This window comes from Melozone crissalis, unplaced genomic scaffold, assembly GCF_028551555.1.
Source record: "Melozone crissalis strain CALT ecotype California unplaced genomic scaffold, PUWL_Pcris_2 ptg000081l_1, whole genome shotgun sequence".
Classification (NCBI taxonomy): domain Eukaryota; kingdom Metazoa; phylum Chordata; class Aves; order Passeriformes; family Passerellidae; genus Melozone; species Melozone crissalis.
The window spans coordinates 15,580,895-15,597,816 of record NW_026535858.1 but is presented as its reverse complement, the minus strand read 5'-3'; the positions used below and the strand labels follow the sequence as shown (position 1 = coordinate 15,597,816).

Genomic DNA, 16,922 nt, shown 5'->3' with positions numbered 1-16,922 from the left:
CACTTCCCATGAGGAATGACAAAGCACAAGGGTCAAACCTCAAGCACAACACCAGAGCACAGCCTGTCGTTTATCCATGCTGGGGTCAACATGAGCATCTACAGAACAAAGAGGTGGAAGACCAGAACACCTCACCCCTCTCCCTGGACAAATAAAGCACCCCATTTTTTCCAGGTAAACAAAGGAAAAAGAAAGCAGGTGAAAAAGCAAAAAAGAGCTGTTCCTGCCAAGTTGTTTCAATCAAAAATTTAAGTGCCAGCTATTCAATCCACTCCTTGACTCCTTTCAATTGCACCAGCAATGGTATTGTACAGGCAATTATTTCTGTACTTACTGTTTGTCCCAAGGCACTTAATGTCACCCTTGCTTTCACCAGAGTTGTCCACCTATTCCAGCACCTAATAAATATTGGTACAGCTGTGACATTTTCTTGATAGTCTGCTACAACAAGCTTAGAGAAATCAGTCAAATGAAACCTTCTGTTTCTGAACTCTTGAAATGTAGAGTGCAACTCCTCTACAAGTCAACATGAAGCATTACCAGAAATATTTAAATCACATTTTATTTTTCAAGTTCAAAAATAACAATTAGCTTTATTTACCACGTTACACATCTCAGATTTAAAATATCATGCTCTATTTAAATATCCGAGTGACAACACTATACAAATAAAATGTTACACAAAATATATTTAAGAAAATGTTTTGGTCTTCAATCTGAACAATAAATAGACAGGCACTTCTACATATACAAAGAAAGCGACCACTATTTAGAGTAATTCTCCTAAGCAAGATGTGGAAATAGAGAAGATCTGAGTTTCGAGGACACATGGAACTCTACATGAGGCTTCATGCAAACTTCAGTTTGGTTTGGAGTTCGAAACCCTTGGGATGTGCACAATTCTGGATTCACCGTCGCTTTACAGGAGACCCGAGCCACGCTCTCGAGAAGCAATGTGCAATTTCAGTCATTTCCAGCAAATCAAGCTACCTGATCACATTTAGTGCCCAAACAGAAAACAAGGATTGACCAGAGTAGCTTTCCACACAGATAACATGAGCAACAAGTCAGCTTCAGTATGTAGGCTTGAGGCAGGGCAGCCCTACCTGCCCAGCCCTGAAAAAGCCTCATCTTTTTCCTTACACATTTAGCTCTTGGGGGCATTTCAAGCAGAATTATGGGGTTTTTGTAAAAAAAAAAGCTTCATCTAATAAAAGGGTAAATCCTTCAGACACACATACACTTTGCACAAAGGATCATAAGCGAAGGAAAAAAAATACTGTTCCAGGGTGCAAAAGAACTGAAAGCTGTAAATAAAATTTAAAAAAACCAAAATTTGAAGTCTTGTAACCGTCACACATCTAAAAGTAAAACTGCATTCCCCCAATTTGAGTATTTTCAATTTACAGTGGTTTTCACACACAAACACCACTCAAGGGAAAATTATTTTCCACCATCACAATTGATGAAAGATGCATTGTGGTAGGCAATCCCTGTTTCCAGTACAGCTAACCAGTCACTGACAGCTAGTTATAGCCTCCAAGTCTTTTTTAAAATTAAGACCAATATTGAAACATAACGACCACCAGGCCCACCAGTGGAAAAGTCAGGACCAAGTCTTCAAGGCATCCCTTCAAATTTTAGTATTACTCTCATTTCAGAAGTACAGGGAAAAGTTTACAGCAAAAATTCAACTATTAAACAGAGCTTCAGTGATCCAAACTTGCCAAGTTTTTCGGACTTAAGACACTTATGCACATTAACAACGTAAATGTGGGTCTTGCAAGCGTGTCCAAATCTTAATCATTTCTTGAGGTTTTCTACTATGCACTAACATTAAGTTTGTGTAGGAACAGATGTTATTTCTGTATTTCTCTTCGATATCAAATGTTTTGAAGCCTTTGTGTTTCTCCGGAGCAAGCCCAAGCTTCTGAAGGCACATTCCAGTATAAACATCATCGATGGGGTAGAGGAGTACCTGCTCAGATGCATTATTCAGTCTCAGTGCCAGATCCCCAGAGTACAGGAAGCCGCCGCCTCCTGCGTACGGCGGGTACGAACCTTCATAAACGCTCTCTGGGATGTAGTACTTCAACTTTTTCTCTCTGTGAGGTCCAGCATCTTTGATCACATCACCTATAAATAAGTCTTTGGCTTTTTCCTTTGTTAAGCTCTTCAAGTAATCCAGGATCTGATTGGTATTCACAAAAACATCATCATCACCCTTAAAAATAAACTGGACATTTGCGCAGCTACTGCTGACCCACTTCAGAAACAGCACCTCTTTCAGAGTCAGATTGAAGAAAGTGTCTCTGTAGTTCCAGAGGAGAATGTCATGGTGGGTGTCACTCTCAAATTTAATCATGTGTGAAAGGTCAGGAAAATGATCCTCTGGTGGGGTCTGCCCTAGTAAGAAGACCCTTCTGACTATCACATCCCCTGATTCTATTTCCTTGCCCCAGGATTCCCTAATTGCTTGTCTTCTATCAAAATGGGGTATAAGTGACTTAATAGCCAGCAGCAGGAAAGGTTTCTGTTCACACTTGTTTGGCTGATCCATTAGCAATGAGTAATTTCTACACCTCAGATAGAGGAGGAAGTCTTTGAATCTGTCTGGCAAGTTTGCAAAGTCACTAACCTCTGAGTGCACCAAGGGGTCAGGGTCGCAGGAATTGAGGACACTCAGGTTAGAAACCAAGTTCTCTTCCACAGTCATATTGGAAAGCAAGGACAGAATAGGGTTGTAGAGCAGCTCAAGCTTCTGTTGCTGTTTGTTCCAATAAGCTTTGTGAGGAGTGTATTTCCTCCAGAATTTGCTGCGTGGTATAACAACACGGCCTTTTGCATTCTTGTCTTGGCTGCCGCTCCTCGAGACTTCCACAATCACATAAATACAAATGTTTACCATCATCAGAATTCCCAGCAGCTTTAATCTTCTGCGTCCAACACTCATTTCTCATATCTAGAAATAAATGCAAAAAAAGATTTTTAGCTTTCTTCACAGCAAGTTCTTGATCTCATTAAAAATGCAAACTATTTCCAAATGCAAGTTAGTAGCCTAAAAACCAAGGTTACCTACACCCCCGAAGAAGCAAAGGCTGATCTGTCTCTAATACACACACATATGGTTTGGGGTTTCATCACCAAGCTGGTACAAATGTGAAGTTTCCATTTGCAGCTTAGGAAAGTTACACAGCTTTTCATGGTGAGTCTAAATTAGCCAGCAGTTTCTGCTTCTCATTTAGATCCCCTTTAAACATTTGACTGTATAATAATTAGAATCTGAGCCCTCAGCTTGGCAGACTGAGAAACTTTTTTTTTTTTTTGCTAGTAAGGTGAGCTGAAGGGTATAGAATAAATTGCTATATGATAAGGTCAGTTATTTTTAAATTAGGTTTCAAGCTTTTATACTTGCACTCTCACACCTTCCAACTACCTAAGGGGCAGAGCAAAGTTTTAAAGCACACAATCAGTTTCTGACAATTTCATTTGGCTGCTCCTTGGAAGAAAGGCTGACAAAACTTGCCAGCTGCATTGCTGATATTCAGACAGAAGAGAACAAGAACTTGGAATATTTTTCCCCTTCCAACTGGAAAAAAGGAATTCAAACAGTAAATGAAAGCAGAAGTGTAATTATTACTAGAAAGGAAAAAAACCTGAAAAGAAATAAAAAAGGTGAGGTCTCCCATATATGCAAGACTTGGAACAGTATGTGTACATCTGTCATATGAAAAGTTCCGTGATCCACTTTCAGTTTATACTGGGGAAGAAAATGGATCAATCCCTCTTTCTTCCACAGCTGACAGAATGCAGGTACAAGGCACACAGTACAAGGAGCGCCAGTCTGTTCCTCTAGAGCAGTGCCTACCAAATTGTTTACTAGCCCTGGGGTACAGCAGTGTACAAGCTCCACAAATAATTCAGAATGAGTAAGAAGGTTACAAAGACTATGCTGAAGTCACATACAGAAACCACTGCCAAAGACACTTTCATGTGCCAGGAATATAAATGATTATTGGAAGATCAGAAAAACCTAATGCAATAAAGAATTTGCACTGACTGCTGGAAGCCCAGCTGCGAGCAGTGCCTCAGGCCCTGAGGTCACAGAGCAGCAGCAGACAGGGAGGCAGACTGAGAAGTACACCTTGTACTTGCTGCTGTTTTCCTTTTTCCAGCCATCCCCAGACACCTGAACTACACTGACCCTTGGTCTCCTGTGGTTTCATCAGTCTAACTTTGTTTTACTCCTCAACAAGTTAAACACTAAACTTATAAAAATTTAGGAAGAAAGCAGCAAGTAAGTAATCAGTAATCTTTTTTTCTCTAATTTACCCATAACCATTATTAAATCCAAAAGGGGGTGTGTGGGTGTTTTTCTGGAACTGAAATCCAAATCCAAATCCTAGAAAACACAGTCTCTCAGAAAAACGCCTGTGCTTCCTCAAGTACCATCTATATATTTATCTGTGTATAGGCTCAGGCCAGATCTACTTTATTTCATATTCTACTCTCAGTCAGCTATGAAGTTTCTGTTCTAATTTTAAAGTAGTTTTCCTCTATACCTCAAAGACAAAACCATACTCGTGGTCAGTGCCATCATTTAAGATAAACAGCTGAACTGTTCACAAAGCACTGGGTTTGGTCACATAGACTTCAAAGAAACTTTATCCTCCTCTTTAGCTGCCACTAAAACCAGATAAATAAACTGGTTTTCTAAATTTATCTTTCACAAGACACAAAAATACTGGAGAAGGAGCTGTTTTGTGCTGTTCCACAGAGCTCAGCATGAACATCAGGGCTTCTCTGCCCTGTCCTCAACAGCATTTCCCACTAAGCAACAAATGAGGGGGTACCTGACCTATGATCCTGGGACCCCAGAGACAGCAGGGTGACTGCTTCCTCCTAGGAACAGCCAACAAACAAGAGCTCAGTCAAAGCTTGATTCTCCAGGACATGCAGCACCACACAGCTCAGCTGTCACAGCCACCAGCTTACCAAGATGAGAGTATTCAACACCTCTAAGGCATCTGGATACTTGACCTGAGAGTCTTCTGACACAATGAAACACCATTTGCAAAGAATTTATTTGAAAATCCTTCAGTCGACTATGACTGCAATCCCCTACAGCAAATGAGACAGGGATCCTGGGCAGAAAAATCTCCATTTACTGTTGGGCTTGGTGGAGCTTTTCAGTAGAAAAGGTACAAGTCTGGTGAGGTGACAGTGGCTCCATCTCACACAGCACAGTACATGGTGACAGTGGTTCCATCTCACAAAGCACAGTAAATGTATCACCACCACAAGCAAATACTCACACCCTCTACCCTGTTCCAGCCTGTGGATCCACAAGCAGCTGAACCAATCTAATCATCTGATGTAAAAGCCCAAGGTAAAACACCCAACTTTTCCACCTCCTCGGAGTCTGACAGAAGCCATGGCCTTTCACTGTAAATACCTTTCTGAGGGCAGGAGTTAGGCTGTATTTTCTAAGTGGGCTGAGTACCACATCTACATTATCTGCCTGCCAAACCCAAGCATTACAAGCCCATTTACTTACTGGGGCTGACAAAAGATTAGATAATCCCTATGTCCTGCAGGTATCACACCTACCACCCTACTGGTCCAGGACTAAACCAGCAGGAATCTGGCAAAGCCAAGCTGCAATTCAGGTATCCATCAGACATCACCACCCTTCTCTCTTTGCAGAGACTGTAACTGGGCAGACTTGGATGTTCCCATATAACTTCAATTTAGGGCCTGATATCCCCTGCAGCAGCTGCACCTGCAGCACCACTTCTGACAGTGCCAGCAACAGCACGTGAGGTAGTGACACTGCTGCTTCTGAAATGAACTGGTTTAGCTACTTAACACACCACAAGCCATATGGAGTCCTTCTAAACCTCCTGTGAGATGAATCAGTTGTCTAAGAGCTCAGCTCTGTTCAGTGAGTCAAGAGATTTCTGGACTGAGCAAGAGCAGTTTTGGAGTGAGATGATGTTGAGAGCCCCGGGCTGTAACGAGCCCGTGCTATTTCCAGCTGTAAAGAACTTGAACGCTGTTTATTTTCTAACTGCACACCATCAAAGCTCTTTTCCCCCTCAGAATTACACAGATTCCCTTTCATAGGACAGCAGTTAAGAAAACCTTAAGAACAGGAGAATGTTGAACAGATATCCGTGTTGCCCTTCTGCAGAATCAGAAGGTTACCACTGGAAACAGTCAATGTTTTCTGCGTTCTCAAACCAAGAGCCTGAAACAATGTTCCAGCTGCAGCAAAGTAACCACAATAGCAACACGCACTCAGAGCACGAGCAACTGCACTGAAATTCAGAGCAGCTGATGTTTGCCTTAACATTACTTTTAATTATTTGCATATACCTGCTTTGAGACATCTTTAAGCATATTTAGCTTTGGGAGAAATTCTAATCTTCCAGTATTTTAATACCAAAGGACACCAGTGAAACTCGGGCATGGAATTTAAAGATCCAAGTAAATATAGCAAGATTAGGGAAGGATATGCATATACTTTCCTAAAACACAGCCCAAGGCATAAAGAACTAAAAGGAGTTTGAATAAAGGCCAAAGTAACTTCACGTTCTGTCTCCCACTAGTTATCTTCAGCACATTCTTGTTTAAAAACCCCTCAGAAGCAACACCAAAAAAACCAACACCCCCACATACACATGCAAGAGAACCAATGGTAGTGAGGCATTTCTCTAGTAGTGCTCCTCTGGTTTTCTGTAATAAGGTTTTAGAGGGCCAGACTTGCATTTGAGCAATGTTTACTTATGTAATTGAACCTAGTCTGACTTTGTCCAATCATTTTTTTGAATCGCTCTCTATTTTCAACTTCTGTGAATTATCCTGGTTCCTCAACTTTTCCCCACACCAAGAACTTGTAATGACTCACTATTCTATTACCACACAAGTGAGGAACTCTCAGAAAGCACTAATTATTAATTTTAAATGTATGACATTATTTTCTCTATATACATTTGCCATACAAGCTACACAATGAACTTTCATCAGTTAGCCCTTCCCCTCCTAGCTGGTCATTTTTGATACGACAGTAACAGCAACAAAAAGAAATAATTTAGTACTTTAATTTAGCTCTTTAAAAATTAAGTGGAGATTTTTTATTTTTTTTTGGAGTTATAGATCAGTGGATTTTGGTACGAGGTGTAAGCCATTCTGCACAAAGACTGTGAAGTCATGGAGTACCCCACACAAGGGACGGCTCTCAAGGCAAGACTGCACTTGCAGGCTCTGAGCTCACCCAAGTCACAGCCACAACGGAGCAGAGGGAACATGTTCCAGCAGGGCTCCTCTCCAGCCCCAGCCACGAGTGACCACATTCCTGCACCGGCTCCCCGAGCCAGTCAGCCTTCCTTAGGTGAGAGCACCATCCCACCAGCCTGCCAGGTGCTGGCTGAGGGCAGCTGCTGCAGGAGCAGGGCACACAGCCCTGCAGCCATCTGTGGCTCTGGGAGCACTGCCCTGACATCTCTCACACTGCCACCACCTGCACCAGCAGGGTTTTGTTGTCCCAGTCTTGCTTCTCTAAGCGATCAGATAACTCACATTGCTCAGAGCAGTCACATTCCAGTGAAACTCCAGCAGTTAACTCGCCAAAAGCTGCTACAAACCGGTGGGGAAATCCCAGCTGTATTCAAGTTTGTGAAAGCTTCATAAGAACCCCAAACTCCCTCTCTCTAATACCTACTTGATTTGTGCCCCACACTACTGATGTCAGCTTTCAACTGTGCTGTTAAAAGACTAAAGAGTTCTTTCATTTACTGCTGAATGCTACGTTCTGAGGAAAGAATTCCAGAACCTTCACAGTAAGTTTTACTGTTTCCTGACACCATCTGGACTAATTTCAGGTCTTCCCCTACCCCTAGTTCCTTCAGCAGAAAAGAGAAGCTACCAGAACATTGCCTTTTAAGGTGTGCTATTTAAAATAACATCTATGAAACAGAAGCTTTGTTGGCTTTATATTGGTGCTTAGAAATACTGCAACAACACCCACAGAGTCTGCAGGGTCATCTTTGCATCAAGTTATCTTTACAAAGTCATTCAACAGTAAAAACTTACTTTTAACTTCTTTAAAATCACCCTCCATGAAATTCCTGCTTGACAGAACACTTAGAGAAGGAAGAGATACCATTGGCTCACCACTGTCTCTAACTGAACTCTTCCAACCCCAAACCAAACTGCTGAAATCCCCAAACCATCAACCAATATAATCTATTTTTTCAGTCATTTTTAAATAAGTAAGCTACCAGTAAATCATCGGATTATCCCAACCCTGCCTGTATTTTAAGTTATTTGCAGGTATGCCTCACAAAAGCTCGGAGTTTGATTGAGAAAATATTTAAATATGATGCACCTGCTGAATTCACTGCAAGTTAGATCTAAATATTTCCTTTTAACCTGTTAAAATCAAATCCTTGGATTGGCTTAAAGAATGTTCAGTTGCATATTTGAATACTTGTGTTTCTATAAATGATCAAGGCATATGCAAAAAAAGGCCTTATGAAAAATATTCTGTAAACTTAATCCTGGGTTTAATGGATATTCCAGTTTTCTACTGGTACAGACTACTTGAGTTTGGTCATGGTTTTCCACAGGGATGAACAAGCAATGTAGCTGCACATGTACACCACACCTCCATAAGTCAATTTAAACAATGGCAGTGTCTCAATAAATTAGTGCATCATGCTAACATCACCATTCTGCACTGGCATGCCTGCAGCCACATTAGACAGCTATGAAGGTGTTCCTAACTGCTCATAAAAAAAACCCAAACCCTAACTAACAAAAGACTTGCGATGAAAAAGGTTTGGTTTCTTTGTTTAACAGTAAAAATAGTTTGGGTTGTTGGTCTTGAGTTGTTTTTTTTTCCAGTAATTCAGATTTCACACTGACAACCAAGTAACATCTCAACTCATTATAAAAATGAATATTAAAGTTTAATATGCCAGTAGTTGAGGGCCTGTGGTAGCAGATATGACTTGTTTTCCCAATTGGTTAATGCAGAAAATTCCTGTGTCATTCTAAGGTCAGTTCAAGCTTGAGAATGACGACATTGTAAATTTGTTATGAACAACCCAGAGCTGCCAGCTTCTGCTTTAAGAAGAATTTTAGTTTTCACTTGACAGGCATCAGCTTGAACGAACAGTAAATTATAAAGAATCAAGAGAAGGGGTTTAACCAAGTGTCAGCAGAGAAATATTTCTTGGAACAAAATTAATTGTCATTCATCACATCAATTAGAAGTTGGGGAGCACAGTTCCATAGCAGTTTAAAACAGTTTCAGTCATAGCTGACTCATTCCTGTAATTTATTCCTTCCCCTGCATACATAAGCTGCATAGTCCCATTTACCTTTGCACTGATTTGATTGTGGTGAATCATTTCAGCTAGCTGGAGGACGATAAAGAGCTGACAACAAAGCAGCAATTAGGGTTCAGCCAGCTCCCATCACCCGCTGATGTGCTGCACAAACACCAGGAATGGGGCAGGAGAACGGGGAAGGCTGGCACAGGCCAGGCCACAGCAGAGCCCAGCTGTCACCAGCCTCAGCTTTCATGTACAGCACACTGCTGCTGCTTCCCACCTTCATCCAGCCATATTCCCACTGTCACCAGCCTCAGCTTTCATGGACCAGGACACTGCTGCTGCTTCCCACCTTCATCCAGCCATATTCCCACCTGCCTCAGCTTTCATGGACCAGCACACTGCTGCTGCTTCCCAACTTCATCCAGCCATATTCCCATTGTCACCAGCCTCAGCTTTCATGGACCAGCACACTGCTGCTGCTTCCCACCTTCATCCAGAGCTCCCTCGGGCAGGGCCCGACACAACCAGCACTGCTGCCCCAGAGCACAGAGAGCCTGGTTCACCCATTCCACTACAGAGTGCTCCCCGGGCCCAAATTTCTCTGGAACCTTCTGTACCCAGGTCAGGGGCAGTGACTGGCCCAGCGTGACCCACCCACACCTGCTGTTTGCCATGGGGTTCCTTTCAGCTGCACCTTATCAGCCCATAATTACTAGAAAGCCAAGGAAGTGGATAAGGAAGCACCTTCCTGGCAGACACCCCGTGCTTGGATCAGTGCTAGTTCTGGTGAGAAAGAATGGATATAACACAGTGCAAACCTGACTGATGCTTTCAGCAGGCATTAATGAGAGAAGTCTGCAGGACAGACAACTCTTTTATTTCTTACTTTTGTGCTGTATTTGAAATACAACTAATGATTTAGGAAAACCTACACAAAATGCAGATAACCATAATTTCCACAAACGAGACAACTCATCTGCTCCTGATCTCTTCCAGTTTTATCTTAAAACCAGTAATTAATCCTGCCTTAACCATATTCCAACCACCTTTATGTCTGCACAGAGAGCAATCATTATTTAGTCAACTAACAAAACTATCCTTCAAGCACCATACCTCAGGCCATCAAAATCCTACCTCTGCTCTGTCTCCTGCCCACCGTAGACACAAAATACGCTACTAAAAACTGTTTCAAAAACAGGAACAGTGTAACTTGGAACAGCTGATGAAGTCAACCCCTACCCCTGGTTGCCACCGTCCCTTTGGGTTAAAAATAAATGCTGGGTTTCCATTTGACTTCCCCAAACTGCTGCCTTTGTGTGATGGGATACACAACTGGGAGGGTAAAATTCCCAGCCATATTCCCTGCCAGTGCTATGTGGTTACTCAGAAGTAAATCCAAACCAAATTCATACTGAAAATATTCATCTCAGAATTTTGGGATCTGCCTCTGAACCTACAGTACTGTGTGGAGCTAAACACGCATTGAAGAATGCAAAACCTACTATTTTAAAATGCAAATACGTGAAAAATACTTTTGCCTTCAAGTGGGTTTGGTTTCAGGTGTAATTAACATTTACAGGAAAAGTTCTTCATCTTTCTGAATAATTCATTTAAAGTTCAGAAAAATCAGTGGAGTTGTAATCAGAGAAGTTCATTGTCTTCCTTCAAAGCTGTAACACCTAAGATACAGATCTTGTTCCAGCCTACCAAGTTTATGGAAAAGGGAACAATTTCTCTGGCAGCTTTAGGCAGCTAAAGATGCTCATAAGTATCAGGAGGATTTTGTAAAGGATCTTTAAGCCGGCTAGGCAGCTAACTCCGGTTTTGTTAACAGCAGATAAGCATCTAACCCGATTAGAAACTTCTACATCCGAGTAGCACCTTCTGTACCTGGTACCTGCACACCAAAGTGAGTATCCACAAAGCTTGAGAGTGGTTTGAGAATCAACTTAGGGCTGCTCTGCACGGGTTTGAATTGTTTTTATTCAAAAGCAGATCAACAGTAAGTTTGCAACAACAATTTCCATCCCAAAGACAGCTTCCCATTAGCAGTGTCTAACTTTCAAATACCAGACTGAAAAATATAATTGCTCAAGTGAGATAAACCAGCACTATATTCAGGATTCAGTCGGGCATTCAGCAGCAGCTCTCCTTAAACTCAGTTAAAAGGATTCCACCCTTTCCCAGGCCATGAATTCCCATATTTGCGTGGCTCACTGTGTTACACTACGTATAACCCTGAAGACGAGCAAACAGAAGAGGTTATTTCTCAACTCACTTATTTCCTCAATTCAGTTCACCACCCAGCTGCACGAACAGCTACACCAGCACACGGCTGGGAGCACAGACGCTGCTCCAGCCCTGAAGTGCCCCGGCATACAGATGCATGCTCCCGGGGTCCAGCAGGATGCTCCGGGGGTCCTGCACACAGCACGCACACCTCGGGGGGCACACAAACCTTCAAGCACACCGTGAACTCTCCTGTAAATCCCATAGCCATACGCAGGTCGTCTGCCGCTCACTGAGCCTCGGGGAATTACCCTTTGATGGGGGAATTAGTCATTCCCAGCCACAAGTCAAGGTTTCTTGTTCATTTGATCCAGATAGCTGGCTTACAGTTGAAGGGATTTGGTCAATTCACTCTCAAGACTAACTCTTCTGAGTGTGCTTAAGATGAAGCAGCTGCTAAATTTCAGAAGTTATTTACAAAGAGGAACAAAACTGTCTCCAAATTAAATGCTTTTCAATTCTTACTGCTGTATTTCTCCCAAACAACAAAGCTTTCTTAACCAACTGCTGATGGAAACTGCTTCATCAATCCTCCCATGAAAACTCTCAGCACCGCACCCATCACACACGGGGATTCTTTTCCTTACTTAAATGCTAATTGCCTCTCACGAGGCTCCAATTCAATCATTCTTCTGCACAGTTCGTCACAAGACAGTTTAATGATCCAGTCTTTCACTGGGTTTTACACGAGCTGGAAACTGGGGGAGGTTTATACTTAGGCACTTGTGAAATCCTAAAAGGCTCAAGGAAATGAGGAGGAAGATGCAGGCAAAGAGCAGGATCCAGTCCCACGTACCGTCGGTGCTTCCTGTGAAAAGCAAAATGTGACTGGACAGGTCTGACATTTATTCCACAACTTTTGGTCAGTGACTTCTTCACTCTATGCTAAAACGACAGGAAGAGCCTGTATTTCACCATCATATTTTCTTTCTTTTTTTGCTGTTTTTTAAGCACACGAAGGGTGCTTGCTTACATAAAGGGATACAACAGCGAACTGATAAAAACATCTAAATATATCTCTGTGGGGTCAGGACATGGCAGAACAGGGATAACACATTAGGAATTCTTGTGAGCCGCACTCACAGGCACACATTCTTCTCCAAACCACACGAAGCACTGTCCCGTGCAGGACTCCAATGATCCCTGTGGGGATCCCTGCTCCAACTATGATTCCATAATAAGCACTCACATGAACACAGTCCATGACACACCAGAAACATCAAACACTAATCCCATGACTGCACATGCACCCAATGACCCAACCTTCTTCCTAAATTAACTGTTAACATTCTGGTTAAAAATGTATTAGGGACTAATATTGCATATACCTGAAAAAACAAAACTTTTAAGTTTGAATTTAAAAAGTAAATTCATCCTATTTGCTTCAAAATTACTGCTGCATTTCTACTATAGAGTAGTAGAAAATGTAATAAAGAGATATACTAAGGAAAGAATCCCAAACCAACAACCTGTGAGAAGGCCTTCAAGAAACATGAACATGAAAACAAGAAGTTATTATTTTGATGAAATATGTGGCTTTTCTATGTTCTGTGCGTTTTACAGAAAAAGTTCACTCTTGCCAATATCTTCCATCCACCCTGCCTTTGGCCTATTCTTGGCAAGTTGGAGAATTACACACTTTAAGCTCTACCTACAAGAAACCTCCCAGCCTCTACTATGCCGACTGCAAATTCTTCAAAAAGAAGCAATTTATGGTTTTGATACTGCAGGAAGTGTAACCAAATCCAGTAAAAGATAAAGATCTGGAATGTCAGCCCGGTGCATTTCCAGCAGAGCTGCTTTAGTCACTTGGCAGCACAAGGCACAAGTCTGACAGCACACAGGAAAAGTCCACCAAGTAACCAGCTCTGAGAAGTTTCACAACCCGCCTGAAGTCAAGATTTTGCAAGACCATCTGACACATTTGTCAAAAATTCAGTGATCTGCGGAGAAAGAACAAGGTACCAAAGAGCTTGGTTGAGGATTGGAATTGATATTGCTCAATTATTTCCTGTCCCCTGGTTAATTTGGAGCAATACGACCATCCAGGTGTTGGTCAAGTGCACCCATTGATGAGAAGCCAGCCCTGCTTCCTGGCTGCTGTGACAATGACAATATTGGCTGCGGCAGGAGTCAGGATCACATCCTATGTTGCAAACACGAGCAGCACTGACACAGCCTTTTGTCACTCCCATTCTTCCCTCTTTCAAGTGGAATTACACAGCCAACAGGAAAAATCACAGGAAAAACAAAGCCGGATCCACTGTGAATGTAGCTGCGCCAGGTGGCAGTAAAATGACAATTCCTCAGAGTCTCGGCACTCACAAGTCGCCATGGAGCAGCACTCCTCCGAAAGCCTTGGTTCTCCAAGGAATCTTTGCCAAGCTGGCAAGAAGATGACGACTCAAATCCTGTTTTTACCCTCATCTATATACTCTGTGACTTATTCATACAGACAATTGCCCAGATTTGCCAGCACAGAATACAACACACACTTTATCCACTCTCATTTCTCATCCAACGCTGCTTTTTCTCTGAGCAAACACCACTGCTCCACCAATCTCCTCAGCAGCATCTTCATTACTCAGAAGTATTTTTAAAAATTCAGGATCAGCTTCCAGGCAATAATAATAATTTTTTTGACTACCAGTGACAGCGTGTTGGTTAGGAACAAGCTCTGGGGAGATTAGTGAGCTTTACCTATTATGAAACAGGGCATCAGGCAGCCAGCTAGCACTCCCAGCCATCTAAAGCATGACCTTCAAAACAAGTCCCTTCAGCAATGCTACCTTGCTGCATTTTCCTCATCGTGGGGAAAAGAAATGAGCACAAATCCAAGCAAACCCCCTTTACAGGTGACAAGGTGACAGAATTACTTTAAATACATTCTATTTTTTTATGCTCTCTCCATAGGTTCCCTACAGCCATACAGCTCGGTACTGCACAACATCTCCTGTAGAAAGTCACACGTTCAAAGCAAGCAGCAAAACCAGGGTTTCTTTTAAGCCAAAATACTTTTGACTCTGTCTGACAATTTTACATTTTTAGGTACAAGACAGAGATTCTGTATTTTAATCCACCTCCACAGCAGTGTTGTATTTATAAAGATACCTATCTTCTCGAGTTGTTTACAGCCCCGAGAAGGAAAAAAAAAAACCAACAACCAAACCATTACAAATTAGATCTGCCGAATGAGAAAAGCTGATTCTCTGTTCCGTTTCCTCCACGCATTTCGTAACAGCTCAGTGCTCATTGAGCTCCTCGGGTGGTTTCTCAGGCACCACGGCTGGTTCCCGGGCGGCAGGGCAGCCTGTGCTGTGGGCTCCCATCCGAACCGAGCCCCGAGCGTGCCACTCACCCGAGTGCCACCGGCCGCCGCAGCCCCACCCTCGGTGACAGCACCCGAGCCTGCCGCCAAAGCGGAACTGCAAGAAGAACACGAAACGGCTTCGAGCAGCTTGGGAAGGGAGCTGGATTCCGGGCTGTCTCTCTCTGTAAGACGGTGAACAATAATTTACCAGAAATTCCCTCAAAGGACAACGCTATAATCATGTTTCCTCAATAACTCGCAGATGCCATGTCCAGCATGTAATTTGGTGCATGCATCTTTCCACGGCTAGACTAAACTTCTTCTGTGCCCAAAATGAGTCTTTTTGTCCAAAAGATATTAAAATTAAAAATAAAAAAAAGGAGGGGGGGAGGTAGAAAACCCCACAAGGAAAAAGAAAAACAACAACCAAACCACGTAAGCTCTTATTTTGCATAGTTAAAACTAACCATGAGTATTTAATAATCAACCCCAATAGCACCGAGCATTTTGGGAAGGCGGATTAAAGGGTTACTCAAGTAACTTTCACCACAAATTTTTGCAGGATGACGAATGAGTCGCGAGCTGCAGTTTAGCCACAATCCCTGCAAGTAACCTGAAGTCCCCTCCTGACGGGGCACAGGATGCGTCAGGAAGTTTGACGGAAAAAGCATCACCTCGAGAAGGAGCACATATATTCAGGAGGCGAGCTCCAGCAAAAACACCGCTTTCTCCCCTTTCAGGTGCACCAAAGCCCATAGTTTAGCGCCGCTTCCTCAGCACTGCATGCTCTAGGATGCCGAGGCGGATGTTGATCATTAACCCGCTGGGTGGCAGCGGGCTGCGAGGTGACCCCAGGAGCGCCGCGAGTGTCCCCGCTCCGCCACCGCCGCTCTGTCCCTCCCCTCCCGCCGGGAGCGACTGCAGCAGCCCCGGCACTGCCGCAGCCCCACGGCTCGGGCTCGCTCCGGAAAAACCGCACGGCTCCGGCAGCCCCAACGCCGCCTCCCCACGGTTACACGAACAAACTAAAATAAAACCTCAAGAAAAAATTTAAAAAGCGAGGACAAACATACGGTGGGCTGAGCTGGCCTGAGTTTCATCCCTGCCCAGCAGACTGCGCCTCTCTCCCGCCGCTCGGGCTGCAACATGTGCCGGCTGCCCGCGCTGCCGGGCAGAGACTCCGCGCCCATGTGCTGTGACCCCACCCTGCCGCCGCCCGTCCCCTCCCAGCCGGGGAAAGGGGAAAACCCGGCCCAAAACCCCCGCCGATTCACACCTCCGGCCGTTCGCCCCCGCTCCGCCAGCTCACAGCGGTCGCTACGCAAACAACCGAGAGGCGACGGGCAAGGAAAACCTCACTACCGCACGACGAGCCCGGGAGGAAAAAATTAAGTTAAACACCGGGGGTTTTTCGCCCTCCGTCCCTCCTCAGCCGCTCCGGCAGCGCCGATCCCCGCCGGCCCGCGGGGGCAGCGCTGGCGGGGGCGGCGGCCCAGCCCCCCGCCCGTACCTTGCCAGGCTGCCGCGGGGCTCCGCCGGGGTTCTTGCTGCCGCCGCCTTCGCATCCACCATGCTTTGTCCGGCCGCGGGCTGCCCTCGCCGCGGGCTCCCACCGCCCGGCCCCGGCCTGCCGCCCCACCACGGCCCTGGCGGCTCCGCGCCGCCGCCCCGCTCCGCCGGCCCCCGCAGCAGGCGGGGGCTCCGCACCTGAGGGCGATGCCGGGGCGGCGCCGAGGCGGCGGCGGAAGGGCTCGTCCCCCGTCCCCGCGGGACGGCGCGCACACCGCCGCTGCGTCCTCAGGGCCGGCCGCGCCTGAGGTGCGCGGCTGCGGCGGGCGGAGCGGAGCCGGGGCCGCGGCGAGGAAGAGGAGGCGGCGGCGGCGGCGGCGGGGGCGGTGGAGCGGCGGCGGGGCGGGGGCGCGGCCGGGCAGCGCCGCTCACTTGTTGCCCTGTGGCGAAGCCCCGCGCGCGCGCCCCGCCCG

General features: G+C 44.8%; 1 protein-coding gene across 3 annotated transcripts; it reads right to left on the bottom strand.

The window, feature by feature from the left end:
* Positions 1 to 543: 543 nt before the first annotated feature.
* B3GNT2 (UDP-GlcNAc:betaGal beta-1,3-N-acetylglucosaminyltransferase 2) lies at positions 544 to 16,668 on the bottom strand. 3 transcript variants are annotated; one of them, XM_054290323.1, is made up of 2 exons: positions 16,648 to 16,668; positions 544 to 2,962 (listed from the first exon to the last, which is right to left on the bottom strand). In XM_054290323.1, exon 2 carries the CDS (start codon positions 2,951 to 2,953, stop codon positions 1,760 to 1,762), a length of 1,194 nt encoding a protein of 397 aa, XP_054146298.1. In that variant the 5' UTR covers positions 2,954 to 2,962; positions 16,648 to 16,668; the 3' UTR covers positions 544 to 1,759. The 3 variants fall into 3 exon arrangements, with proteins under 3 accessions (XP_054146298.1, XP_054146296.1, XP_054146297.1); XM_054290321.1 differs by lacking the exon at positions 16,648 to 16,668 and adding an exon at positions 16,451 to 16,576; XM_054290322.1 differs by lacking the exon at positions 16,648 to 16,668 and adding an exon at positions 16,014 to 16,103.
* Between the last annotated feature and the right edge of the window lie 254 nt (positions 16,669 to 16,922).

Excerpts from the sequence above, each read along its gene's own strand:
- B3GNT2 (XM_054290323.1), bottom strand. The coding sequence starts at position 2,953 with ATGAGTGTTGGACGCAGAAGATTAAAGCTGCTGGGAATTCTGATGATG.